Source organism: Alternaria arbusti (genome assembly GCF_024043155.1).
Source record: "Alternaria arbusti strain BMP 1465 chromosome Unknown scaffold_21, whole genome shotgun sequence".
NCBI classification, from domain to species: domain Eukaryota; kingdom Fungi; phylum Ascomycota; class Dothideomycetes; order Pleosporales; family Pleosporaceae; genus Alternaria; species Alternaria arbusti.
The window spans coordinates 133,132-159,550 of NW_026249961.1; the positions used below are offsets into that span (position 1 = coordinate 133,132).

The following is a 26,419-nucleotide window of genomic DNA, read 5'->3' on the forward strand; positions in this document are numbered from 1 at the left end:
CGTGCACCTGCGCTGCGCATGCAAACATGAGCCTGCGTCGATACACCCCAATCAGCGTGATGAGATGGAGTGTCATGCTTGTTCTGTGCGCCTCAGACACAGGCACGGAGTGTACTGGTGTCGCCGCGGAACAAACGTTGGAGATTTCTGATCGCGACAAGTCGGTGCAGCTCCCTGCATGACGAGCTTCCCATATATTTGCATTGGGCTGCAGCTCGGATGGACAGCTCAAACTCAAGACGGAGATGCCTTGAGACTTGTTGTGGACGGAATGCAGGTCGAATTGCAAGACGTGAAGCCCGCCACTTAGGGCTTGCCCGTAGCCGGGCCTGTCAACGAGTCAACTCGGGACGATGGACGAACAAAGTCAAGACAGCTATGAGAAAGTGGAAGGGAAGAGGCTGCTCGTCGACGGCGCCTCCATTTGTCACGCAAGGTGCTTGGTTGTGACCCCGTCGCCGCCGTGCCTGCCCCACACCCCCGCGATGCCAATCAGACGATCCCGCAAATCTCCTTCACCAAACATACCGAAAGTAAGTTGTTGTCGTCATATATACAAAGACTTTCTGTATATTTCCATCAAAAGGTCCCAGGTGTCGGGTTTTTGGTAGTAGTGGCTACCAGGCGCCTTGCATTGGTTAGAGGATCGGACCACTGTTCATCACTTGAATGAATGGTTGGCTAACATCACCCAGGTTCGATTCTCCGCCGTGTCTTGTTACCATTGAGTAGCATGTAATTCCTGGCTTTTTTTTGCCTTTGCTTTTGCACTCACACACCATACATCATCGAATCGGCCCATATCTGGTGAACTGTTCACAGCGCAAGATCAGATGCTTTCACATCTCTTTTTGCATCCTCAAGCATGCTCTGTAGGGTATGCCTTGGTAGATGTGGCATACAGATGGTCTAGCAGGTGACATGTATGCGCTATCTTTCAGCTTATTATAACGCATCCTGGTCTTGAAGCCACTTTTGATGCGCATGCTTGCTTGTCCGCCATTCTAGAAGGAAGCGAACTTAGAGAAGCTGGCATCTGTTGCAGATGTTACATGGCTGGTCGACAGCGGACTTCCGAGCATCTCCGCATCTGAGACATCATCGCGGGCTCCTTGCAAGAGCCTTAAGTTCCAGACTGGAGTCAGCATCTAAAAGCAAGCGGCAGCATGTCGATTTTCTTTCAGATTTTTTGACTGCGCAAACATGATCACATTCATTGGAGGAGCTCGAAGGACCAACCTTGTCTGATTGCAACGTCGCAACGTCGCAACGCAGCACCGCTGCAGCTGAACATGATCTAGATACCAAGGCCCCTGTTCATCGGTCTTGGTGCGGACTTTGGCGGTTACGAAGATCCCACACGATGTGGGCTTGTCAGGGGTTCCCTGAGGGTAGCGCAAGTCTGCTGTTCGCCGAGTGGCACTCGTCTCCAGAACCGCGATGAGGTACATATCGCGGACATGATCTACAACAACGAATCTCCTGCAACAGTTCGCTATTGAACGATGTGAGGAGATGGCCAAAGACGTCAGCAAACCTTCGGCATTTTAGCAGCGGACATATGGGCCGCTAAACAATCTGCGGCTTTGATACATTGGTATCGAGTGGCGCGGGCATCGAACTGCATTTCACTTTACGCTCTTCGACACGGAGATCCCTTAATGGCCTTCTTTGCATTGTCTCATGTTTCCATGAAGAGGATGTGAGGATTAGCTACTTCAGGGGCTGGCTCGACAAGAAGCCCTCATGAAGCTGATTTGATGGATTACGGATCATGGGGCATCTCTTCCAAGTCCGCCATTGATCCGCCACTATCACGGAACAGCGTCACGGAGTACAGCTGGCTGTGCTTGAAATCAACGCCCTTCGGCTTTTTGCCTTAGCATACATCATTCCAAAGGTATGTCCTTCATCCGGATCGACTCGGAAGCTCTTCGACGGGTCATCTTCGCTCCCTCGTTGGATCGACTCGCGATCTTCAGGGGTGAGAGAGTCGCTCACCTTGGAGGACCATATATCGTATCTGTCTCGGCCCAGAAAGAGATCAATCTTTAACAGAACCCTGCTGTTGCGATCGATATTTGGTCCATACTCCAGGACTCACCCCGATCCCGCCCTTGCTCTGTCGTCTTCTGCTTGGAGGTAGCCAAGCCTGACTCGCCCGGAAACACGACTTCAACACCTGTGCTTCAGGTATCACTTGACCATGTATGCAAGATGGGTTTATGCTATACACTTCCGACATCCACGGCTCGATGCATCGAATTTGGCTATCAGCCTGCCGCTACAAAGATGTACCGGTAAGAGAAGGCATAGCTCATCACGTATCAAGATTTCGAAACTTACGACCGCGGAGATAAGCTGAGGCATTATCGAAGTCACGCTCAAGAGTCAAAGACTATCAACGACAGTATCACATACTCCCAACAATTAATGCGCGACATCACGGACTCGAGGCGAGGTGAGCAACAAGGAGATGCCGCTGCGTGTGGCCAGCTTCACTCCCATCTCAACTTGTTCCGGGTACCACCAAAAACGCGCATCGAATGCACTCACGAGTGTCGAGCGTACTTGCACTAAATGATGGCAATTGCGTCTGTCCATCCCGATGCGCAATGCTGAACGAATGCATGCCGTGGGTGCAGGCGTGGGTGCAGGCGTGGATGTGCGGACATCCGCTGCCACACATGAGCGACGTCAGACCGGACCGCCATGCAGCGCAAACACCACGCTTTAAAAGAGTCTTTAATGCTTCAGGGGATGTGCGCCATCGAGGCTACCCTGATCCTACCAGGCTTGACGTACATGTCATAGCTGGTTGTGTACATAGCCTGAGATGTCACACACGCTCCAGAACGTGCAACTCAGGCTACAGGAGCGAGCTCAACGCGACGAGCAGCAGTTCACGCCTAAGCGGAGCTTCGTCTCACTGGCAGACCCCTGCCTCCTCGCCGCCGTGGACGATGTGAAGCAGTCTCTGCACTCGCCGCCGCTGCCCCGCCCCGCGTAATCCCCGCACAAGCACGCGCCCCTTCGCGCCTCCAAAATCAACAAAGGCCACCATAGCAACCTCGAAGTCCTTTGGCTATATAATTGCTCTAATCTTGCCAGTATCTCGTACGGCGTTGGGATGGTGACCCAACGTCGTACCCTGGCCGATGAGGCCTTGACAGAAAACAGTTACTAACTTGTGTATCACCAGGTTCGAAAACAGGTGGTGGAGTTCCCGCGGTTGCAAGTCCGTATTTTTGCTCTTTTTTGTTATCTTTTTTACACCGCGAAAGCTTGAGCAGGGCGTACTGCGACTAGAGGCTGGTGCAGCCTTGATTTTTATCTAATTACTATTCCACTGCTAAGGTAAGATGTGATATCTATCTAGAGGCAAGTGCAACCTTTTGTGCTTGTGTAGAGCTCCTCTTACATGCTTTCCTCGAGAGGCGAGGCGGGTTGGTTCAGCACGCCCGCTCTTCCGAGTCTTCGCTTCTGCTGCAGCAACAGCAGCAACAGCAGCAGCAGCAATACCGTTTGCGAAGGACGTCTACTTGGACTTTGCCCTTTTGCGTCTAGAGATGAGACTTAGGAGAGACGCAGCTTCGAGGTAAGCTGCTTTGACAGCAAGTCTGCGCTTGTCGGCGTGGTCATGACATGCCAGCTGAAGGACTCGAGCGCGGATGGCGTAGACCAGGACGCGACAGCGGGTTAATCTCCTCCAAGTGCAGCATTGGCATAATTGCTATATGCTCGCATTCGGAAATTCGGAAAGTAATACTGCAATCCTATGGCCACGATCTATGGAGTATCACGCGAGATGACAGCGATACGCACTGCCTGATCGACTTCAGAAGCGCCAAACCGCACCTTGTCGCCGTGATAATCGCCTTGAGGGCCTCGGGGATACCTGACGGCATGCGCAGCACGAAGACATGGATATCACGTAGGCCTCACGATTCAGCATGACGTTTATATGCCTCAAACTTCCATGGTGTGGATACTCCTGCATCGCTGCGAAGGTAGGTATGGGTTTCCTTTCTATTCATGTATCTTTCCTGCCTCATCTACCTATGTCCAATACGGTTCTGCACCTCGACGCCGTTGTCTAGGTACTAAGAGCTATCCATTACGCCGTGTATCACCCCATCCATCCCCAGGTACTGCCAATGGTGCCGGTATGGACTGTCGCGCGAATTTTCCTTGAGTCTTCCGCCCTTACTCCTAGGCAAAGCGCATCACGGCTCTTGCTCGGTTGCGGAGTCTGAAGCGCTCGCCCAGGTTTGAGTTGTCGCCGTAGTCGACGTACTCGGATCGCGTCGGAGCCATTTGGAGTGCTCGCTGAAACCCCTTGCGGAGGGAAGTCAGCCTTCTGAGCAACTTGATCTCGTCTTCGAGGTCCCAGTCGCGGTCTTCGGCCTTGTGGTTGAAGAGGGTCTATCGCGGAGGTTTGGTTAGCCATGGCCTGACGCTGGGCTGGTGGGCCTTCAAATCCCGACTTACCTGGACTTTCAAGGCAGCCTCAGCAAGCTCTTCGTCTCCCGGCAAATGTCCCCGTGTCTGGAAGAAGGCGGCTCGATCTCCCCAGTACTTGGCCTTGCCGTCAAGGGTCACGACCTCGCGCCGTATCTCTTCGCAACGTTCCATCTGCGCCAGCTCAAATCTGCGCGTCTCGGCATGGAACAGCCTCGCCGCGTCCACCGCCATGTGTATCCAGAGTGGAGGCATGCCCGATTGGTATGTACGAGTGGCGGCTTCGTGTACGGTGGTGGGGTGCTTGCTCGGACGGTGGTCTGTCGGGCGGCGAAAGATGTTAGTCGCGGATCCGCTTTCGCGTCTGCTCGAGCGAGAAACGTACTATGAGCGTTGGAAAGATATTCACAACAAGATACACAAGTCTTGGTCGAATCGGAACGTGGTGGTGCGGGTGTGTGGCGGGGTAGCGAGAGGGAGTTGCGTCTTGATAGAGGCTTCTTCAATACGACCCGACGCTATGACATTTTGACTCTACTCGTCAGACCCTCACACATCCGTTACAGGGGTATTTTGCGTCTGCGACGGATCGCACGACGAGGAGATTGCCAGAGACCTGCGACAGCGTCTTATCAATCTGGAGGTCATTACGCCCTGTACAGCTACCATTCGACTTCACATGGCCGTTCACTTCCGGACGAGGCGCAAATAAACCCCTGCATGTAGCACGCATCCCTTTTGTGACTGAACCTACAGCTATGCGCCTGAAGCCGCTTCTCTTTTGGCAACGACAGCCTCACGTCACGAATTATGATTTACGCCCGGCTGCGACTCTTCATCTTCTCATCATGTTCTCTTTGCTTTCCTCCTTTGTTCGATCTTCCACGTCGCTTTACTTCCCAAGCCGACAACTTCCTCGTCCTTTTTCACAAATTCTCGCGTCGTTGGGGAAAGGCGTCTCGTGGACGAGAAGTACTAAAGCTGGCGAGCATACATCAGCAAACAGGCTTACAGAGCTTCTGTTACAATGTAAAAGCGGTATAATGTTGAGATTTTCAGGGGCCACGGGCGATTTGAAGGAGGATATAAATAGCCGTTTGACGTCTCGTAGATTTGAACACCAACCGAACTATCGTCACTGCTTCATAGCGTATGTGAACATGTGAGAGTGATGCTGATTGCAATGGGTCTACCTATCTAATTCTACACTCCTTTTGTCTCCCCCAACATTCGTTGCACTGTTACCCATTTCATATCCACAATGCTCATTACAATCTCGTCCTACAACTTTGATACCCATCACTACAAGCACTAAAGCAGCTCACTCCTCCTGCCGGTGGTCACACATCATCTCTAGATATGCCGCCTGTAACCCCTCGACGACACACACAAGACGAAGCTACAGTCAACCGAAGTTGCCCAGTCGTATAGCCCAATGGTGTTTACGACCGCCATTCCTCGTCCGCGAAAAGCGAAGACCCACCCATGTTCTCGTCCATATAGTGTCGAACGCTAGTCGTCGAATCTAGCTCGTGATTAAGCAGCAGGTATCGACTGCCTATCAAGACGTTAGCGAAAACAGGACGTTGTTGAGAGCGGTATTTAAGCTGCTAGAGACTGTAGCGCGTTATCATTGACTTCCAATATACATTGCTGTAATATATCGATGGAGATAGAACATACTACGCAAAAGTTAGTGAAGAATCTTGATCGTAGTCTGAGTGCGTGACTGACCCAATTCCAGCATGCTTACCGCAGTCAACATATCCATCCTCAGTAGCAGGCATACCGAGTTGTTCTTGAAGCTTCTTGCGGGCCGCGGTAATGACGACGAGCTTTTGGATCTGCTTCCCTAGGTCGTAGTGTTTGCCGACCGCGTGCGCTGACCATTGTTCCTGCAATAGCTCATTAGCGAATTGCCGATTCGGGATAATGGGTACCTGAGAGGGAAGAAGGAGTCTCGTTGCTCAAAGTACATACAAGCGAAAGTTGAGCCTCCTGCCTACGGACGCCATTTCGAACTGATTGGAAGAAATCCCGCTCTTGCCGATAGTGGAGGGCCTTGTTATTGTAGGTCACGGCCTCGCGCTGCAGGTCGTCGCAGAGACGCATCTTCGCGTGCTCTTGGCGCTGCTTGTCTTGCCAGAGTTTGCGGATACGTTCTTCGGTATTGGTTGAGGACATCGCGGTGAATCTTCGTCGACTTGGCGGTGGAATAAGTAGTGAGGTCGAGGGACTACGAAATGTTCAGTAATGTAATCGCACGAGATTTGGCCTTGCGGAAGTAACCTTGAATGGCTTGGGGCTGTTCTAGCGATGCTCGTGAATAAGAAATTGAATCTATTGGAGGGTGGTGTAACTTTTGTCTAGAAGCTGATCGAGGAACAATGAAAGATGGGGAGTCTTGTCCAGTCGGGTTTGTCCGATCCTTTCACTGCCCCTAAGCGCTGGAATCTTCATCATAGCCCGAAGGCACCTACTTGTGACACTGAAAGTTGCGGTTGTATTAGTGAGGTCTTGAGAGGTTGCTTCGTAGTATAAGGGACGCTCCATAACGCGAGCACAACGGTGTAGAAACTCTTGAGCCGATGGTACTGCGTTGAAAACCTTGTGTACTATATAAGAGTTTTGCGCAACAAGCCGAGTGAGCGTAATTTACTAAGATGATCTGCAAGTGAAAGGAAGAGACCGAGTCATTCCCTAGCCTACCATATTGTCGCGCCAATAACAGCATGACATTTCGACATGAACGGAGGATTTCATGCGAGACATTTCGAGAAATTGACGTAGAAGAACGCGTGCACATGGCCTGAAGTGTGGACAAACATTACGGGATGGTGGTCGAGGAGCTTCCTGCGGTGAGTCATCGTAGCTCTGCTGGACGCCGCATGCCTGCCACACTAAGAGCGGCAATGCAATGCAATACTGAAGTCTCTCGCATTTCCACTGAGGTTAGAATAAGGATCCAGCTAAACATGGGCAGCAGGGCCGAATGCGCCAGTTGTCATGCGTGCCGATCCGTGGTAACTCTCGGCTCGTCGGGGGGATGGTGCGGGCGACACTAAGCCTGTTTCTCCACTAGCCCTCCTGCCATTGGGTGTCTTCGCACACATGCCACAGCGACCCTCTTTAACCTCTCAACCCTAATTCCTCTGCGCTGCGACCGACCGAAAGCGCCAATTACTAAAGCAGCTCTATGAGACCCTTCGTGCCCCGTCGCCGTGATGTTCATCGCACCCGTGCCCTCCTCCATCACCGCCTAGGACTTCCCAACGAACTCGTCCTCGACATTCTGGACAAGGCTCATTACTGGGTCGAGCACGTCCATGAAAATGACAGGACTCTCGTGATTCTGGACGAAGAGTTCTCCGACAACTTCTCCGCCGCGTCTCCATTAATGAGGATAATTTTTGACAAGTCCGAAACCACGCATCACGAAACGCCCAGACTCAAAGAGATAGAGTTTCTGATTGTCAGCCACGACCAGGGCTGGACAACAGAGGGTACAATTGGCACATACGACACCTCTTCATGGTTTGAGGTCTCTATCGTGCGCCCGCAGTCTCCGCCCAGCGACATGGAGAATGAAATCGTCGCTGAAAACTTCGAGGACAACATGTACCCCCAAAGCAACATCCACAGCGTCATAGACAACATATGCGGTGACCTGAGCTTCAGCAATGTACCGCGCTCGCCATCGGCTACGGAGCCACAGAGGTTACACTGCGACGAGATGCGAGCTATGACGTTTCTACATGATGACCCGTCACGCCCGATGGGTATTGAAGGTCAACACGCTTGGTATCTGCAAGGCAACGAGGTCGCAAGAGCCACGTCTGTCTTTGATGGAGACTTCATTCGGAGATATCACGTTGTCTGGGGATGTAAAGAAAATCCAACATGGGAGGGCAACGAAGGCTCTGGACGTGGCGAGAACTTCATTGACTCTCTACAAGATGGTGATTGGATATGCGTGTGGGCAAGAGCGAAGGTGAGCTGGTTTGCTTCAGTGTTATTTGCATTGACTAATATAAGAATCAGAGAAGAGGATGGGAAAATCACGTCCATGGCATACGTGTCACCACGCGCTACACCGTATAGCCAGTACCAAACACGCTCATGAGGTGTGCTTTGATGCATCTTCATCCTACGCAATTACCCGCGTACTGCAATCTCCTCGCTAACAGAGGTCACTGTGTTCGGTGCCACATGCATCGGAACGTTTGTCCGCTTGTAGCTTGACGTCTTCCGACATACCCTCATCGGAGGCATCATCCCCATGCGACAACATACCTTCTTGTTCTCCAGAAGCGACAAAATCACCAGTAGCATCATTCATGTCAACTGGTGCTCCGCGGACCTTGGCTCGAGCTTTTGCGATGCGCTCAGCCTTCGCACGATCCCGTTCGTCAGCTGCCACTTTCAGGTCCGCTTTGAAGGCACGAGCAGCGGCCGCCTTTTTCTCAAGTGCGGCTTGCTTGGCCGCCTCAATCTGGGCCTTCCGTTCCTTGCGGGCTTCGGCTCCACCCTTGGCTGCTTCGACCCGCTTTTCTTCGGCCCGTTCAAGCTCGGCGGCGCGCGCGCCTATACGAGAGAACGGTGCAGGTGTCGGCGATGCATCAAAACGGGGTTTTTGGGCAGCAACATCTGATTTAATCGATGACGATATGTGTGCAGGAGCGATTGACTTTGTGGGCGCACATGGTGTCTTCGGACGATGTTTCTTCGCGACTGGCGTTGTGGGCATCTCTGTTGTGCGCCTGGGTATTGAAGCCTTTACTGGCCGCTCCTCATGCTCTCGCTCACGAGGTTTCAGCTCATCCACGTATTCGTAAGTGACGGTGGCACATCGAGCCTTCATCACAGGATCGGCTGCGTTCTCGAGCTCGGCTTCTTCCCAGATCTCCACCAGGCTCTTGAGCTCGTCTACACTCAGACGTGCCTCAGCCTCACGACGTTTCTCGCGCAGCACTCGCCAGTATTTGACTTGCTCACGTACCCGAGCGCGCATCGAGTTCTTCTGCTCCTGTATCGTAGGCGCTGTTGTGCAGTCTTCCAGTGTAGAGCAAGGAGAATGGTGAAAGGCAGAGGCTTCGTCAATGACCTCGTCATCCTTCCCTGCAAGCTCAGCGTCGTAGACAGCTTTCTGGCTCTGGTCGTCTAAGACATTAAACGCCTCATGAATTTCATCAAACACAGCAGCACGCGCGACGCCCTCAGCACCGGCCATTTCCGGGAGCTCATCAAAGTACTTCAGCACCAGAGCTTTGTACGCTGCACTTATGACTTCCGGTGTTGCGTTCGGGGCCAGCCCAAGTGTTGCATAATGTGTTCGAGTCTTCATATCGGGATTGGTCTCCTAGTATATTCTATTGGTATAGGCGTCCGGTGTCCATGCCGTGTACCTGGAAGTACTGATTTATATCCCTACTCCGCGGAGTGTGTAGACATTGTGTATTGACGACTCACTCTACACAACGTTACGATCACTACTGACACGCCCATTACATGTCTCAGACATACAGCAAGACAAGAGTTATTTGAAGAGGAGTAAAGGTTGCGTTCACAAAACAATCGGTCACGATGCATGGACGAGACAGCACAAAGTGGGTTTTGGGAAAAGGGACTTTGCCCAGTGCCTCCGGCTCAGCATTGCCGCGAGCTCACTGCAACCCATGGACGCCTCATGCAGATACTGCCCCACCCAAGCGCGGGTCTTCGCGATTACGAACATGCGAGCAAGACACGGGAACACTGCGCGCTGGTATTGCGACGCTGTTCGGCGGCGCAATTTAGGTAAAAGCATGGAGGACGTTGACAATCGTATGAGAAATATGGCGCAATCCGACGCGATCGCCATTTCCCATGGCTGCCAAAAAGGCGATTGTGGCAGTGGGGTGCGCTGCCCATAAGCGCATGCCGGTGGGCATTTGTGTGATTCTCATAGGGTGGCACACCATCGCGCCTGCAGGGAGCGAACGTCAACCCTCAACCCCCTCAAAAGCCCAGCGCGAAGCTCAACAACATTCCCCCGACCTTGAGGCCGACGATCAGAAAACGAACGACAAAAGGAAAAGACGCGATTGCGCGAGAACGCATGTTGCCGATGGAGAGTAATGTCGGAAACTTATCTTCAGCAAGCTTTTGGGCAGCCGACCTTCACCGACGTACATGCGAATGGGAATTCCTCTGGACGTGATCTCTTCGATATCCTCGACGCCGCCAATCTCTACCATAACCACGAATATGACCCCAGCGGACAACACCCACCTTCACTGCACATACAGTCTCAGGATGTCATCGCGCAGACCCAGCAATTTGCGTATGCATTACACAGCAGTGGTGTGTCGGCACCAGGTAAGCGCAACCCCTCTATTTATCTCTATCCCATCAACTTCATGTACATCATCCCCAACGAATTCTTTGTCCCTCTCATTAGGCCCTTTGCCTACGTATGGACGAAATTCCTGTGCCTCTGAGTTGCCAGAGCTGGATGACGTTTGTTCGGGATGGGATGGCGTGCTCTCGCTAGCTGCACGTGATCGAACGCGGCGACGGGACTTGCGACAACTGCATACCTGCCTAGGGAGGTGTGTATGCAAGCTGTGCACAGACGCATGTTGTTGCGTCAATCGTTCGATCGATGAAAAACCCAGCGTTCACCGCATCTTCTGAGCTGTTTTTTGTTCGCCGCAGACCATGGTCACTAACGTCATTCTAAGGCCTACCGTACACCTCCGAGGCGCCTGCAATGCCGACCATGACAGGACACATCCCGCAACACTACGAGCACGACAGTGCGCTTCAGATCGGCTTTGATGATCTCCAGGGATTCTCTCCCGTTACACAAAGCTTCAACATCAACGCTTATCGCACGCCATACCCCGACAGCATCGCAACATCCACATCATCAGCTACATCACCCGAACGCACCAATGCAAGTCTCCTCACCGATCCGGTTGTTGTCGAAGCAGAAGAAGACAAGCGAAAACGCAATCAAGCTGCTTCCGCACGCTTCCGGCAGAAGAAGAAGCAGCGCGAGCAGCAGCTCATGGAGACGAGTCAAAAGATGCAAGACCGGACCAAGAAGCTCGAAGCCGAAAATGATGGGCTGAAGAAGGAGAATATGTTCTTGAAGAAGCTGCTTGTTGAGAAGGTGGATCACATGAGCGATGAAGATCGGGAGCTGCTCAAGAAAGCCGCCGAAGGCGCGCTAGCTGGAGTAATCGGAAAGAAGTCTTGATTTGTTCGTTCCCAGGAGTATTGGAGTGTTCTCGACGGATGATGTTTTCTCAAGTGGAATGATACACGGTGGATGTAATTGGAGGCTTAAGGCGCAATTCATATGCGATGTTATGGAGTTCATATACCAACCCTTTCACATTCTTCGCCCGTTCGATCGCGCTACGATGGCAATAGGCGAGTCAATTAAAGACTACAGCATGTGCTACCTCGGCGATAGACGCTCCCTATCTGCAGTCACCAACTCCGTCTGCGGTATCTGGTACAACCGCTACCCACGCTCATAAGGTTGGATGAAATCTGGGCGAAAACCTGGAAGATGCCAAAGATCGCGTCATTGCGCATCCATCAATTCTTCAATTGCGCCTTCGATCCCCCCCGTCATGAAAGCATCTCCGAATGCCTGGTATTGGTATGCACGCTCAGCGGGATCTGGCCACGTATTCGCCATTGTCAATGCCAGTAGGCAGGTGCTGTAGCTCTGCGTTGAAGTGTTGAGTACCGTTGTCTTGAGCTTCCACCCCAGTGAACACGCATTTGCTATGATCTGGAGGCGATCAGAGAGAACTTGGTTCTCGCGATTCTCCATCATCTTTTGTGCATTCTCGATAAGATAGGGGACTCCATAGTCGCGAATTCTGCCTCTCAAGGTCCCCTTGCCAGGCAAAAGAGGGCGCGACTCGAGTGCTGGAAAACTTTCGTTCCCTTCTGCGCATAAGAAGAGAAGAAACCTCATCTTGTCTTTGTGTACAACAATATCCTTTTCAAGTATTGAGACCGAAGTCGCCACGAGGCCCTCTGGGGAACCCAATGTATGTCGACGCAATGGCGGCCTAGGCAGAAGATATACGACATATCTGGCGCAGTATTGTTCGTGGAACGTCCTAGTATGGAATCGGATCGTTAATCTCAGTTCGAAGTATCCTCGAACAAAGCTCACCAGGATCTACTGAACCATGAGTCCTCAGTCATCTCCCTCAGCGTTTCTCCGGCAGTTTTCACTTCATCGACAGTTCGCCTCAAAGTTTCCTCGGGGGTGAATTTTGACAAACGCACCCAACTAGCTGAAACTTTGGAGAGTATAGCCACGGTAGATACACTGAAGTGGTATATCCGATGCATATCCTGCAAATGTTTCTCCACGTCATGGGGATTGGTCTGATCAATGCACTCCTGATCTATCCAGATTCGCTCGACCTTATAAGTTTGCACATCCAGCACACCACGACGAAGTACGTGAAGCTTTTCAGTTTTCGTAAACTGCACAACACGATGAAATACAATTGGCGGGCACCTGAGGAGTCTAGGATACTTTTTCAAGTCGGCGCCGTCCCAGATACGGTATTCCGGGAGTTCAATTCCGTTGATAGGCTGCGAGTGAGTCCACACGTAAGATACCGTGATGTAATGATAATCGTACAACAACTCGTTTGTCCAAAGTTCGCGAGCGGGAGTGAGAACGTAATCAAACTCCGTTCCACCTTGAGGGTAAGGCTCTAGAAATCGAAGACGTAGTGGTCCTAATTCGTAGCTTTCGACAAGTGCGATGCGCTCGATGCGTTCCACTGCGGAGAGGAGCGCTTCTTTGTTTCCATGGATTTGCCCGAACGTGAGAGCTCTGTCGTCTTGCATGACTGTGGGTGAAGGTTAAGTGAGAAGGATTGGGCTGTGGAAGCTTGGATGAAATCCATGAGGTGGCCTGCTCAGCCTTCTAGATTTGCGTAGGTGGCGGGCAGTGCCAGCCGTCGTAGCGATTGGACGCCACAGATCCATCACTACCAACAACAGCACGCATCACTCTTTCATCAAGGAAAAGACATCGCGCATCTAACTGCAATGTCGAACAATGATCCAGAAAGATAGCTACCTCGCTTTACCTTTCCTTGACTTGGTACTTCGCCGGACGAAGATAAGCCCCGCATTCGCCCGCTTCTAACCCAATTCGGCTAGACCGGGAGGGAGGTCACGATTACTCACCAAAGGACTTACGTGAGCCTCCCCTCGCTCTTGCGAACACCCGAACTGCGATCTGGCAAGGCTGAGGAACAGTCATTGTAATCTCATGTCGCCCTTACTCGGCCACCGTATCTTAAATGTGGGGCTGACCAAGCTCGGCCTGCTCGCTCCTGGCCATCAGCGCGACGGTAATAGTCGTATGAGAGTGAGTACGTGGTGTCGTGAGATCGTATATATGCAGCAAAGATAGGCCATGGACAGAAGCACTATCAACACATTTCCAAACGCATTCAACACTCAACCCGACTATTGACTGTCTATCAAATCTCACTTCACAAGCTCCACTCTTCATTTCATCCACATCTGTAACCTCGAGCCTTCGAGATGGCAGCCACGATGCGCGGATGGCAGTTCAAGTCCGCATCCGGACCCATGGAGAAGAACCTCTCCATCCCTTCCTCAGGCCTCCCGATACCCACCATCAACAAAGACGAAGTGCTCGTCGAGAGTCATGCGACAGCGCTCAACCCTATCGACCACAAAATCCTCGAACTCGGGCTCATTACACGCATGATCTTTTCTGGGTTGACACCTGGCTTAGATGTATACGGCCGCGTCGCGAAAGTCGGCAGTAACGTCACAAGCTTCCAGGAGGGCGATATCGTATACGGTGGTCTCGTTCCTGGAGGCAAACATGGCGCTCTAGCGGAATACGTTCCCGTGCCGCAAAGTCTATTGGCGAAAGTACCACACGGCCTGAAGGGAGACGATATGGCGTCCATGGCGAGTACGGGAATGACAGTATACGCCGGACTGATGCCGTATGCTGAACCCGGCAATAAAGTCTTCATCAACGGTGGCTCGGGAGGCACTGGTGTCGCAGCGATCCAGATCGCCAAGATACTCGGCTATCATGTTACAGTGTCATGTTCAACGGCGAACATCGAGTTAGTCAAGAGCTTGGGAGCGGATACAGTACTGGACTATACAAAAACACCAATCATCGACCAACTGAAAGACACCGGCGCCATGTTCGATCTCATATTAGACAATGTGGGGGCACCGGCGAACCTATACCGTGCTTCAAGCGCGTTCCTGCGACCGGAAGGGAAGTTTGTTCAGGTTGGCCTTGGCATGAATCCGAGTGCTGCATTCCAATTCTTCGGCAACAAATTGACTAGCTTGTTCAGCTGGGGGAAGAGAGAGTACATTTTTGTTGCCGGGAATGCGAGTACCGCTGTGTTCGAGCAGCTCGCGACGTGGATGGAACAAGGCAAACTTCGAGCGGTTATTGACTCTACCTGGGAATTTTCGGAGGTGCCGAAGGCGTATGAAAGGCTGAAGACTGGAAGGGCAAAGGGTAAGGTTGTTGTGCATGTGAAGGACGATTGAGGCAACTGGGGATGTATCATTCTAGATTTCCTTCGAGCGATTTGTAATTTTAGATCCTCTTTCCACTGGTAGCATTTTCATAATTTCACTAATACTGAGCTCTGTTATCTCCAGTTACTGTGCTGTTACCATGGCTTCACGTCGCCGATGAGTTGCTAGTCCCGACTCCCAGTTGGCATCTGACATCCCGTCTCAGCTACACCAAGCCTACGTCTTCATCCTCCGCAACTGTTGAGGCACTCGGGTGAGCTCTGGGTAGAACGTGTAACCCGCAATCGACTTCCCCACTTGCCGATGTAGTGTAAAGAGACGGTTTAATATACCCGACTTGGCAGCTGAGCTGCGGGAGCTAATGTGTAGTACAAGCCTCCTCGCTGTGGTGCGCAATGCGAAGAAACCGACGAAACCGACGAAAACCAATATCAAGAATATCAGATTGATGCAAGTAAGATCTGGATAAAGATAATGCGGGGGAACTTTCCAAAGAAAGACGCAGAAGTTCAATCGTATCTCGGTTTGCAGATGCGAGCCCGTAGAGAGAAGAAGGATATAAAAGTACACCGAAGTCGCGCCCAAAAGAAATCCCAACAACAACATTCAAAGAACTCCAAATCTACTTCTACAGTTTACAAATATCCACCACTATGAAGCTCGCCGCCTCTCTCATCGCCCTTCTTCCGCTGGCTGTGGTCGCAACGCCGATTACATCCCCCAATCCATCCGAAGAGTCTATCGCCAACCTTGCGCCCCGAGCCGATACTGTTTGCTACCTCAATTCCGATGCTCTCAAAAACGATCCTCAAGGTTGCGACACCAGTCCTACTAGCGGCACGCGCCGCCGAGGTGTAACAGGGGGCGACCGCTTCGGCGTGCGTTGCACCAAGACTGGCAAGTGCATCAATGGGAATTGTAAATGGGACTACGTTCCGGGCTGGAACTGTTACATCTGGAGTGGCTGGACTCAGCAAAACTGCGAGCGTAAGTGCGATCGTGTTGCTGGAATACGCTTATTGAGACGTACTGATGTACTTACGCGAACAGGCGGGCTGCCAACTTGCTAGTTCGAGAAGGTGGTCTTCCGTAGAGTGACGAGTATGGGAAAAGTTCATAGGATGCAATGCAATGTGGGAAATGAGTGACCTTAAGGAATGGGAATACACGTTCGCTTTGTGACTGTGGAGACTGGCGTTGGGATGAGACTACGAGAAGAGGCTATGATGAGAATGATCAATAGAACTGGCTTCTTATTCGCAAGTCTTGCTGATGTGGTTCTCGCATTCTCTGATACCTGCGCCCATCTCGTGCGTTTTCTTTTCGTGCGTTAGAACCTGCCCGGGTTCCAGCTGGCTGTGTGCCACGACTCGAGCCATGGCGGATACTAATGCTAAACAAATGTTGGTCACATAGCGTTCGATGTAGGCTGGCGGAGGACGGGTAGCATTAAATGAAGACAGTGAAGAGAAGATGCTAAGTGCTAGGGACCGGCAAGATGCGGCATGACGTTCGGCTTGGCGAAGCAAAAAGTTCGGAAGCTTTCCGAAAATCACGAGCGTCAAACTTTCAACATGCGCGCCTTGACGAGAAGCATACAACCCTTCTCCGCTGCTTTCACTCTTCCGAAACACGCCAACCGCGTACGGCTATCGAATGCGACTCCCTTGCCGTCATGGACGCGCTCATTTCACGCGTCGGCGAATTTGAGAGTTGTCGACCTCGCGTATCGGCTCCATGATGACTCGGGCAAGGCCAACGGAGATCCGATTGTGATTGTACATGGCTTGTTTGGGAGCAAGAGGAACAACCAAGGTGTTGGAAAGTAGGGACTCGTCCCGATCTGTCATAGCTGGATTGGGACTGACATGATATCCTAGTGCACTCGCGCGCGTCCTCAAGCGTCCCGTATACGCCATCGACACGCGAAACCACGGCGAATCTCCCCACGATAAGGTCCACAACTACACCGCCCTCGCAGAAGACGTAGAAGCCTTCCTCCAGAAGCACGAGCTGAAAAATGCGACACTCATAGGCCACTCGATGGGCGCGAAGACAGTCATGACCATGGCGCTGAGGAATCCGGACTGCTGCGCAAACATTATACCAGTGGATAATGCGCCAGTAGATGCGGCACTATCAAGCGACTTCCCAAAGTACGCAGAAGGCATGCAGCACGTCGAGAGGTCACAGCCCAAGAGCCAAAAGGAGGCAGACAAACTTATGGAGCCCTACGCGAAGGACCTACCAGTTCGCCAATTTCTATTGACGAACCTGATGAGGGGTGAGCCAGGCGCGCCGCTCAAGTTTCGCATACCTGTGGGCATCCTCACCAAGGCGCTCGACAACATGGCCGACTTCCCCTTCACCAACCCCGATGAGGCCTCGTTCAGCAAAAGAGCTCTCTTCATCCGAGGCACGAAGAGCCACTACGTAAGCGACGAGACACTGCCCATAATTGGTCGATTCTTCCCAAGGTTTGAATTGGTGGACGTAGACTGTGGCCATTGGGTCATTAGTGAGAAGCCCGAGGAGTTCATCAAAGGTACGCAGACATGGCCTGAATCAAAGTTGGTCTAGCTAACATGTTCCAGCGGTTGTGGATTTCTTACAGGAGAAGGAGTAGATACCCAAACAGGATACAGGCAATACTACGTTATTCATAGACACACCTACGTCCAGCGGAACACGATGACCATCTCTATTGCATGGAAAGCATCAGACACCAAATTTTACAATATTGAAAGCCGGCTTGGAGAACTGGTCTTATTGTTAATGAGCGACAGGAGAACCAAAACCTAATCCACCCGACTCAACAGATCCGTCTACGAACCTCTCCTCCACTGTACCGAACACCCTCCCACCATCCGCCACGAACTACTCCCACTCGATATCCCGACTACAAGGACTTGTACGATCCAACCCTGCCAGAGAAGCATTGCTCTACTCCAGGCTGGACATCCACAAAGTTACCAGCTCCACAGCCCGTGTTCACGTAGAAGCGAGCTACAATCTCACATTAGCCTGGTTCTGGTTCCCCCCAATTTCTGTCACATACTGGTTCTGGTGAAATCATTGATATACACCCTGAAGCTGCCATATGGCGCCTTGTACGAGTTGTCCGTGCACGTAGAATTCTGGAAGAAAACGTTGTCCTCGAGCCAGGGCTCTTCGCAGCCCATACCGGCGTAGAAGCGGATGATAGCGACACCGTCACCGGGAGCCTGACGCTCGACGACGGTAGAGAGGTTGGGACGAGCGTTGACGCTCGTGGCCGCGAGAGCGGAGGCAAGGGCGATGAGGTTGGTGAGCTGCATTCTGGATGTTGCTGGATGATGATATCTGTTAAGAATGCTGGATGTTAGGCTGGATGATGAAGCTGGGTGATGAGAAGACAATGACTTGAAGAGCCTGTCTCTTATACTCTTTGCTGTCCGTTCCTTAGTTGGAACACCTCTACTAGTTGTACGTTGATGATGCACTAGATGGTGAGACCTAACTCTCCTTCAAGCTTCAAACAGTCGGTCAACACCGCCACCAACTGGTCACATTGAAGGCATACGCTTCCAAGCCGCCACACATAACCTCATGAGGTATCTTGATAATCCATCAGCCTCCGATATATGCCTCGCTGCCCGTATCGTGGGTCAGAAGATGTAGTATTCCACGATGTGATACGAGATCTGATCGTGCATCCGTCTGCATTTTCGCATGTCCGAGAACCGGATTGGTTGGACTGTTCATGTCACCAACGGAAATGCTCCCCGCGACCTCATCTTGGCTCATGTGCATGTGTTGGTGGAGTAGTGGGAAGTCACTTGCGCATCTGACGAACAGCTGACGGACTACTCCGAATCATCAACAATCTATACAGGAAACTTCCATTCCGATCCTAGCCTTTCCATGCCGTCTCCAATTTCAGAAAACCGTGTTCAAACGCGATGATGGAGTAACAAAAGCTCCCTCATCTTCTATATGGCCCTCTCTGGCGATCTACTGCACACGCACCGTCAACACTACTTCTACTTCTACGCCACATATAGGTACAGTGTTGATATCAACACCACCAGCTTCGATTAGCAATTTTCTGCCATGCTCTTGGGCTATGTATAAGCTGACGTCCATACAGCGGAGTTCATTGGCATAGCGCACTTGCCCGTGCGCGTGGCTGCTCACCGAGTCCACAAGCAGCAGGTCAACACAACTGCTGTCGCCACATCTGCATCGACTACGATTCATCGCGCCGAAAGGCCGTCAACCCCCAGATACTAGCAACACTTTCCTGAGACTAGAGCGGGTGTTATTGCGATCAGGTTACGACACTAATTGGATTGAATGCACAGGAGTGAATGCTACAAGGACGCGAGCCGCAGTCGCTTAAGCAACATGCATGCAGACGCGTCGGCCCATCGCGCTGACGCGACACGGGATGCGTGCTTGCCGCGACCTTCCGCTCTCAATCTAGGCCACGCTATGATTTGCCAGACTCGAGGTTGGTGGGAATGCCAATTCCACAAGGGTTACTAAACTTGTTGCGCATCTTTTGCGATTGGATCGCAGCGTCGGCTCAGGTCTTGATGCAAGTGCGCTTTGGCACAAGATTGCCAAGTAGTCAAACTCTGCGCATGAGATGGCACGGGACCGATTATTTGGACACGGGAAGATGGACATGATGATGCCAATTGATGAAGTGACGCGTAGTACGCCTCAATCAAGTTCTCGATTCTCATCTCTCCCCGCATCACTCTCCCACCTTATACTTCGCCACGACCTAGTTCTTCCATCGCTACCTCCTTCTCCCAAACCCTCGCTTGCTATCCTCATCTCCAGTCCATCCGGGCCGACACTCGCACCCAAGCTAGTTGTTCTAGAGCCTAGAGAGGGGCTGTTGTGGAACTTGGGATTGCGTGCAGCGTGCACGAGGTCCTGCATCTTTTTGCCAGGCATGGCGCCATCGCGAACGTACGATGTTAAGCCAAGGATGACGCAGATAATGGCGAATGCGTTGGCGAGGGCATACGGGATGAACAGCCCGTAGACTTTGTAGTCGTAGCGATTTACGTCAGTAGTCAGTTGGACAGTTGTGTTGGCCATGTTGCTGTATTGATCAGCTCACGATTCGATCGAGAAGCGCTCGTTTACTTACGTCAGTAACCGGTTATGCATCATGCTGACCGTCAGATTGAAACTTAGTTCTTCGATAAGAACGTCCAGTGTCCGGTTTCTCGCCATCGCTTTGTCCTGTAATCTCTGATCACTGAGCTTCAAGGCTGTTGACATATTCTGCCCTTTGTACAACACCTTCTCTTCGTCAAACTCAAAGTATGCATCCAGATCGGCAGAGCCCAGTAGACTAGTACGCTGTATAGGCGAGTCGATGACACCGTACTGAGCTGCCGCTTGCTTGTCTGAGATACTCGTGTCCTTAAGCCATGCTAGCTTGCCCACCAGTTGGTCGCACATAACCCACATGAATGCTGTATACGCATGTTGAGTCATGTTGGAGATCTCATCAGGTCCCTCGTCTGGAAACGAGATCGTTTCACCGACCTCGTATTTGCCGGATACGTTCTGCAGCCCATGATACTGCGAGATCTGCAAACTGTACGACGCGTTGTGTGGTCGACAGATCTGGTACTGGCGTAATTTGACCCGCTCGCCTTGGTCGTTGATGATAGGCCGCAGAAACGACATCCAAAGCTCGTTCATTGGTTTCGAAGGTACGTGTTGACGAGGATGCGAAACTGCTGTGAGACCTCCAGTGCTATTATGAGTTGGCACGAAGCTGAAGTACGCATTATCCGTCTCTATAAGTGTGCCATCCACTGCCGCCATTCCCTCTTGCAGGAAAGCGTCGATAGCATGTTCTTCGGTCTCATTGGCCTGGCTGCATCTGATTACCGGAGCATAGAAACCGACGGCGTAAGCGGAATTGTTGAACGGCAGATCCAGCGGTAGTATCGCACCAAGGGATGAAGTAGCAGTAGCCAAGAGATTCATAACGGTCCTTGGTCCAGTAAATATCCGGTTCTTGTCATCAAAGTACTGTGTCGTACCGGGCCGACTGGGCGGCGAGTAGGTATATCGATGCGCTTCGCTGGCATTTGCGATGGATGGATGTGGCATGGCTGCGATGATGTTCTCGACGTTGGTGCCCTCGACTATGAACAAAGTCGCAGGCGTGAAGAAAGGTGGAATTAACAAGCCCCTTGAGATACATTAGTGACTGGTCGTTTGCCAAGGTCTACTACTCACCATGCCAGACAAGCCATTACCGATCCTACCTTCAACCGCTTCCACATCTCCATGTTAAGCAAAGACAGCACTGATGTATCAGCTCCGAAAGCTGAGTTTAATACCTTGAACGTCATATCCTTCTTCATTAGTGTCCTCCAGAGCCACCGGGCACATGCAGTCCAGACACTTGCGCCGAGGCAGATCTGAGCGAGGAAAGCAAATGCAGTACCAAACCTGGCGAGTCAGTAAATCTTGCGAAGTGTAGTCCTACGGAGTGCATTACCTGATCTTCTCCTCTTGCTGATCAGCTTTTCCCACTATCTGGCCCTTGAGCTTCGGATAAAAGACGCAGTGCGCAACACTCATCGCAAGGCCAAAAAGAAGGAAGAGAACCATGAGTAGTGGAGATTTCCATATGTGAATGCGACGTCCTTTCCAACCAGGAAACGTTCGAGAGTCTTGACGTTCTGCTATCGGTCTGATTGCTGGGGATGGCGGTACTTTCGGTAGTAGGTGCGCATTGGACCGCGTCGAGCGACTATCATCCATGACCTCTCGCGTTTCGACCAAAGCAGTCTTTGTCAGTTTGGGGTTTTCCATAGCAGAAGTGTCTAAGAGCCTCTGCGGCAGAAGGAAATATGCTGGGTTGAGTAGTATCCGAATTCATGAGAGACGAAGCAAATGTCTGCTTCACTGAGCTGCAAAGAAAGCGTCGCACAGAATGAGACAACATAAATAGCAGAAGTAGCACCGAAAGGAACGACCCTCGATTGATTCTTAAGCGGCACGTTGGGGGCCGCTTCATTAGGGTAACATCGGTTCAGGCTGATGTATATCGAGAAAGTGGTAGCAAGGCTGAGCTACATTTTTTCGAGCGGGTGTGTGCCTGCATATGCCTGGCCCTAGGAGTAGGCACATAAAACGCGTGCAAGATTGCGACCAAGTTGTTCGCTACAGGCTGTGCGCAATCCCGAGACGAGTGTTACGAGGGCCAAGCCTTATTCTGTGCTGCTTATTGGGGTTAGGTCCTCACGATGGTATAAATTGAACGCGAGAAGGTTGCATTTCCTTTCTTGGCGGTTTATTATGATCATAACCTCATGCATAGCCCTCTGATAATCGTGGACACTGTTTGCAAGAAGATTGTGACAGTGTGTAGGGGGTGAACGGTGGGGCTAGCTGCGGCAAGGGTTAGCGATTACGCTTAGCCACCACCAAAATACCAGGAGTGAGTAGACACTGCTTGGAGCACAAAATATATTGCAAAGAGGCGGAGTATCAGGTGATATCAGCTGAGGATTCTGGGGGCATGGCGGTCGCCCAGTCGTGAAGTCCCTTGAAGCAACGTGAGAGAATGGGAACTGTTGATTGGGAGGAAGGACATCCGAAAAGATGACAAGGCCCTGTCTTGACCCCAGAGAGCGTGATAGATACCGATTTAACCAGTGTCTTTTCACAAACGTATCTCGTGTGACAGAGTTTCTCTTGGGGCCGGTGAAGATGGTCTAGCCGAAGCCCAAAAGAGGGGGTCCCCATTCACCCCAACAGCGCCGTGCATGCGGATAAGGCACCTGCTCGCATCAGTGCGAAAGCGATGCGAAAACCTTGCCCGGTCTTGAGGAAATACCAGCGACTCGAATAGACATCGGTTTGGTGCTGATGTGTGCAGGTGGGTCCGCTTCCAGGGCAGGCAAATGTCGGGTAACGTACCCGCGAAGCCATTGGCCAGATCAAGACTGCCGGCCATGCGATAGTAGTTTCTGTGTACCAAGACCTCTGCCGGTGAACTATCCCGGGAATGGCGAGGGCATGATCCTACGCCCATCTTATACAAGAAAAAGGCTGAACGTGTTTGCAGACCACATTAACACGGAAAGATGCAAGGTAGGTGGCCTAACGTCGGTGTAGGCTCTAGGGTGTTCAGGTTTTTCCTAGGTTGGGAGTCGTTGCCTTCCGAATGTTCGTGTGAACTGTCTTATTGCGGCGTCGACCCCCAGTGGTGCCCATCGACGCTGCTACAAGTTGTGTTGTGTGGAATGATACGTATTGTATTTGTTCCCTCCCTTGAGAGATCATCTCTATCGTTAACGTGCCGCGTCAGCCGGTGGAATTTTGCTGTAGACATCCAAGCAAGAGTTTGACAAGCAAACTTCTGTCTACAGGTTTGGCGATGTACCCCGTCATCCCTTTTGCAATGTACGACTCCGCCTGGCCTTTGAGAGCATTTGCTGTCATAGCTACGATCGGAACGTGGAGTCCATTTGCTCGAATCTCTTTGGTAGCGCTGAGCCCATCTTGAACAGGCATGTTGACGTCCATGAGAATCAGGTCATATTTGTTGATTGAGGCCTTGGATACCGCTTCCTTACCATCCGGTGCCGTGTCCACATTGTTGAACCCCATGCCAGCAAGCATGCGTGTCATGACCTTTCGATTAATGATGTTGTCTTCCGCAAGTAGCAAACGTTTGTCAGGAGCGACGATTTTGAGAGTTTCCATCGGGTCGGCCACCACGGGAGATGGGATGCTCAATCCAGCCAGACCCTCTTGTAGAACCTCCAAAGCTTTGAGCTGCTTGCATCTTTTGAGCTTGGCGGTAAACCAGAAAACACTACCTGAACCTTCTGGATTGGGGTGAAAGCCAATGCTTCCACCCATGCGCTCAGCCAGCGACTTGCAGATACTCAAGCCCAATCCTGTACCCTTGTATCTCTTTGTCGTGGAGTTGTCGATCTGAGTGAAAGGCGTAAATAGGGTCTGTGAGCCACTTGCTGGCACTCCAATGCCTGAGTCTATCACTTCAGTCAGAATCGTGAAGTATTCTTGGTCTTCCTTTTGCAGTCGCGCAACTATTCGTACATAGCCTTGCTCCGTGAACTTTGTCGCATTAGATAGGAGATTCTGTACAACTTGTCGATAACGTAGAGAGTCTCCTTCAGCGGAACTAGGTAGCTTGTTGTCCATTTCGATCTCGAGCTTGACTTCGGGTCTCTGGCACGTCTGATGTGCCCGAAAGACAGATTGAATGATATCCTTTACGCTTATAATATCGTTACTGATAGAAAAGCTACCCGAAGCGAGCTTGCTAAAATCGAGAAAGTCGTCAATTAGCTGAAGAAGCACGTCCCCAGACTCTTTGATGATATTTGCTAGCTCTTGTTGGTTGTTGTCCAGCTTGGTGTCCAGTAGTAGCGTTAAAGCGGACAGCATGCCGTGCATAGGCGTGCGGATCTCGTGGCTCATGTTGGCTAAGAACTCCGATTTGAGTTTCGATGCTTCCTCATAGGCGGCGATAAGACTCTTCTCGGCTTTCCGTCTTTCCGTCAAATCTCTAGTGATCTTAGAGAAGCCGAGGAGGATGTCGTCCTCTGAATGAAGGCAAACGAAGTTAGTATATGTCTCATATGTAGTGCGTGAGAAGATGCTTACTATACACCGGCGTGATGACAACATTCGCCCAGAACCTGGATCCATCCTTGCGAAAACGCCAGCCTTCGTCTTCACATCTTCCGTCGCGGAGGGCATCTCGTAATTCCCTAGATGGCTTATCATTCTCGCGGTCTTCTTGGGAATAAAAGGCCGAGAAGTGCTTGCCGATGATCTCGGCTGGAGTGTACCCCTTAAAACCCTGAGCTCCTGCATTCCACGTGGCCACATGCCCTGTCGGGTCAAGCATAAAGATCGCATAATCCTTGATGGTTGCTACCAGCAATTGGAATGTTTCATTCTGATAAGAGCGTTCCCTGAACTCAAGCTGTCGCTGATGTTCTTCGGTGATGTCGAAGAATTCCATCTGTATGCAGCGCAATATCCCGTGGCGCAGAATTGGGACTGCTCTCAGGTGCCAGGCGAGACCCGTATCTGTTACAGCTCTCGATTGCTGGAGGTTGCCAGTTCGACATGCAGCGCTTACTAGCGCATGGGCTGGAGCAAAAGCAGGAATAGTGGAGGAGACGTCGAAAATGTGATCGGCATGTCGGCCTACAAGATCAACGCGATCTCTTGCGTTTGAGGTAGTCACATAACTGATAGATGTCAGCAAATAGCAGGAATTAGACGATCCTATTCATAGGCTGTACTAACGAATCGGAGACATGGCGCACATAGAGCAACGCATCTAGGATCACAGTCGGCGCGGGCGTGAACCTGATCAGGTCGTATGCAAGGCTGTTGGGATCGTAATCGTCGTCCGCTCTTGAGGTCGGCGTCGGTAGATCATCAAGCACAAGTTGCGACAGCGATGTTGGCAGCGACCCCATGGGCGCGGACATAACTCCGAGAGGACCGAGCTAGCCTCCACTAGGCTAGCAGTGGACACTTGTGGTGTGTTGAAAAGGAATCGTACGAGTTTTGCATAGCAGAGGGTTAACAGCCGGGGTACGACCAGGCTTCTGTGATCACAGATTAATCAGGTTGCTCCTGCTGTGAAATTCGTGTGACCTCCGCGGCAACGGCAGGTAATTCTAGAATGAGCGATACCGTGACGTCACATTCAGCCCCTCGTTTGAGAGCTACTAATCCGTTTATCACGACTCTGGAAACACTGGCGATACGCAAACACGGCTTACCTTACGTCGCAGGATTCTGCACTGATCTCTTCGCCAAAGGAACACATTCACGCCAGTTCTTCGCATCCAGTAAGCCCCACTTTTCCAAACGTCATCGTACTTTTCACTCTGCATTGGACTGTCCTGCCGACGTTCAAACAAAAGTCGTTTTCACATTCCCAAGAGATCGCCAACTTATCTGGCATGAAAACTTTGGAGAAAAAGCTTATTGGCGCATTCAAGCGAAGCTTATTGCATTGGTACCTACGTGGCGTTTAGGACCCTCGGATGCCGGCTTATCAGTCCGGCAAGGTGTTTCAATAACACCAAGGACATCAAGAGGAAGTCTGGACCTCAATCAACACCGAATCTCTGGATATATTCTTCCTAGCAAGCGCAAAGATCGTTGCTCAAGTATGCGGAAGACCCTATTCTCATTGTCTACTGGAACGTAGGCATAGGCCGTAGGAGCCTCCTCGGGTCTTCGTTGAGCGAAGAACGATGAGCGTCTGCAGCAAAGCTTGATGCATATGCGCCAGATAAACTGCCATACGTTTCACCTTCTATTCTTACCGATAGTCATGAAGGAAGCG

The 26,419-nt window shown here is 51.4% G+C and overlaps 10 protein-coding genes across 10 annotated transcripts; 4 read left to right on the forward strand and 6 right to left on the reverse strand.

Annotated features, from left to right (window-relative positions):
* Window positions 1-4,212: 4,212 nt before the first annotated feature.
* On the reverse strand, window positions 4,213-4,716 carry J4E86_010288 (uncharacterized protein; the record flags this gene model as incomplete). The annotated part of the gene is made up of 2 exons (XM_051450787.1): window positions 4,213-4,425; window positions 4,492-4,716. 2 exons carry the CDS (start codon window positions 4,714-4,716, stop codon window positions 4,213-4,215), a joined length of 438 nt encoding a protein of 145 aa, XP_051297980.1.
* A 1,306-nt stretch (window positions 4,717-6,022) lies between these two features.
* J4E86_010289 (uncharacterized protein) lies at window positions 6,023-6,645 on the reverse strand (the record flags this gene model as incomplete). Its single annotated transcript, XM_051450788.1, has 3 exons — window positions 6,023-6,078; window positions 6,215-6,356; window positions 6,442-6,645. The coding sequence occupies 3 exons, from the start codon at window positions 6,643-6,645 to the stop codon at window positions 6,023-6,025; spliced, it is 402 nt and encodes a 133-aa protein (XP_051297981.1).
* Window positions 6,646-7,657: 1,012 nt separating this feature from the next.
* Window positions 7,658-8,562, forward strand: J4E86_010290 (uncharacterized protein; the record flags this gene model as incomplete). Its single annotated transcript, XM_051450789.1, has 2 exons — window positions 7,658-8,452; window positions 8,503-8,562. 2 exons carry the CDS (start codon window positions 7,658-7,660, stop codon window positions 8,560-8,562), a joined length of 855 nt encoding a protein of 284 aa, XP_051297982.1.
* Window positions 8,563-8,641: 79 nt separating this feature from the next.
* Window positions 8,642-9,805, reverse strand: J4E86_010291 (uncharacterized protein; the record flags this gene model as incomplete). The annotated part of the gene is made up of 1 exon (XM_051450790.1): window positions 8,642-9,805. One exon carries the CDS (start codon window positions 9,803-9,805, stop codon window positions 8,642-8,644), a length of 1,164 nt encoding a protein of 387 aa, XP_051297983.1.
* Window positions 9,806-10,577: 772 nt separating this feature from the next.
* J4E86_010292 (uncharacterized protein) lies at window positions 10,578-11,704 on the forward strand (the record flags this gene model as incomplete). The annotated part of the gene is made up of 2 exons (XM_051450791.1): window positions 10,578-10,818; window positions 11,184-11,704. 2 exons carry the CDS (start codon window positions 10,578-10,580, stop codon window positions 11,702-11,704), a joined length of 762 nt encoding a protein of 253 aa, XP_051297984.1.
* A 2,339-nt stretch (window positions 11,705-14,043) lies between these two features.
* Window positions 14,044-15,051, forward strand: J4E86_010293 (uncharacterized protein; the record flags this gene model as incomplete). The annotated part of the gene is made up of 1 exon (XM_051450792.1): window positions 14,044-15,051. The coding sequence occupies one exon, from the start codon at window positions 14,044-14,046 to the stop codon at window positions 15,049-15,051; it is 1,008 nt and encodes a 335-aa protein (XP_051297985.1).
* A 1,565-nt stretch (window positions 15,052-16,616) lies between these two features.
* On the forward strand, window positions 16,617-17,668 carry J4E86_010294 (uncharacterized protein; the record flags this gene model as incomplete). Its single annotated transcript, XM_051450793.1, has 3 exons — window positions 16,617-16,867; window positions 16,923-17,587; window positions 17,637-17,668. 3 exons carry the CDS (start codon window positions 16,617-16,619, stop codon window positions 17,666-17,668), a joined length of 948 nt encoding a protein of 315 aa, XP_051297986.1.
* Window positions 17,669-17,941: 273 nt separating this feature from the next.
* Window positions 17,942-18,359, reverse strand: J4E86_010295 (uncharacterized protein; the record flags this gene model as incomplete). The annotated part of the gene is made up of 2 exons (XM_051450794.1): window positions 17,942-18,048; window positions 18,101-18,359. 2 exons carry the CDS (start codon window positions 18,357-18,359, stop codon window positions 17,942-17,944), a joined length of 366 nt encoding a protein of 121 aa, XP_051297987.1.
* A 1,390-nt stretch (window positions 18,360-19,749) lies between these two features.
* Window positions 19,750-21,168, reverse strand: J4E86_010296 (uncharacterized protein; the record flags this gene model as incomplete). The annotated part of the gene is made up of 2 exons (XM_051450795.1): window positions 19,750-20,140; window positions 20,189-21,168. 2 exons carry the CDS (start codon window positions 21,166-21,168, stop codon window positions 19,750-19,752), a joined length of 1,371 nt encoding a protein of 456 aa, XP_051297988.1.
* A 2,208-nt stretch (window positions 21,169-23,376) lies between these two features.
* On the reverse strand, window positions 23,377-25,538 carry J4E86_010297 (uncharacterized protein; the record flags this gene model as incomplete). Its single annotated transcript, XM_051450796.1, has 3 exons — window positions 23,377-24,647; window positions 24,709-25,304; window positions 25,363-25,538. The coding sequence occupies 3 exons, from the start codon at window positions 25,536-25,538 to the stop codon at window positions 23,377-23,379; spliced, it is 2,043 nt and encodes a 680-aa protein (XP_051297989.1).
* Between the last annotated feature and the right edge of the window lie 881 nt (window positions 25,539-26,419).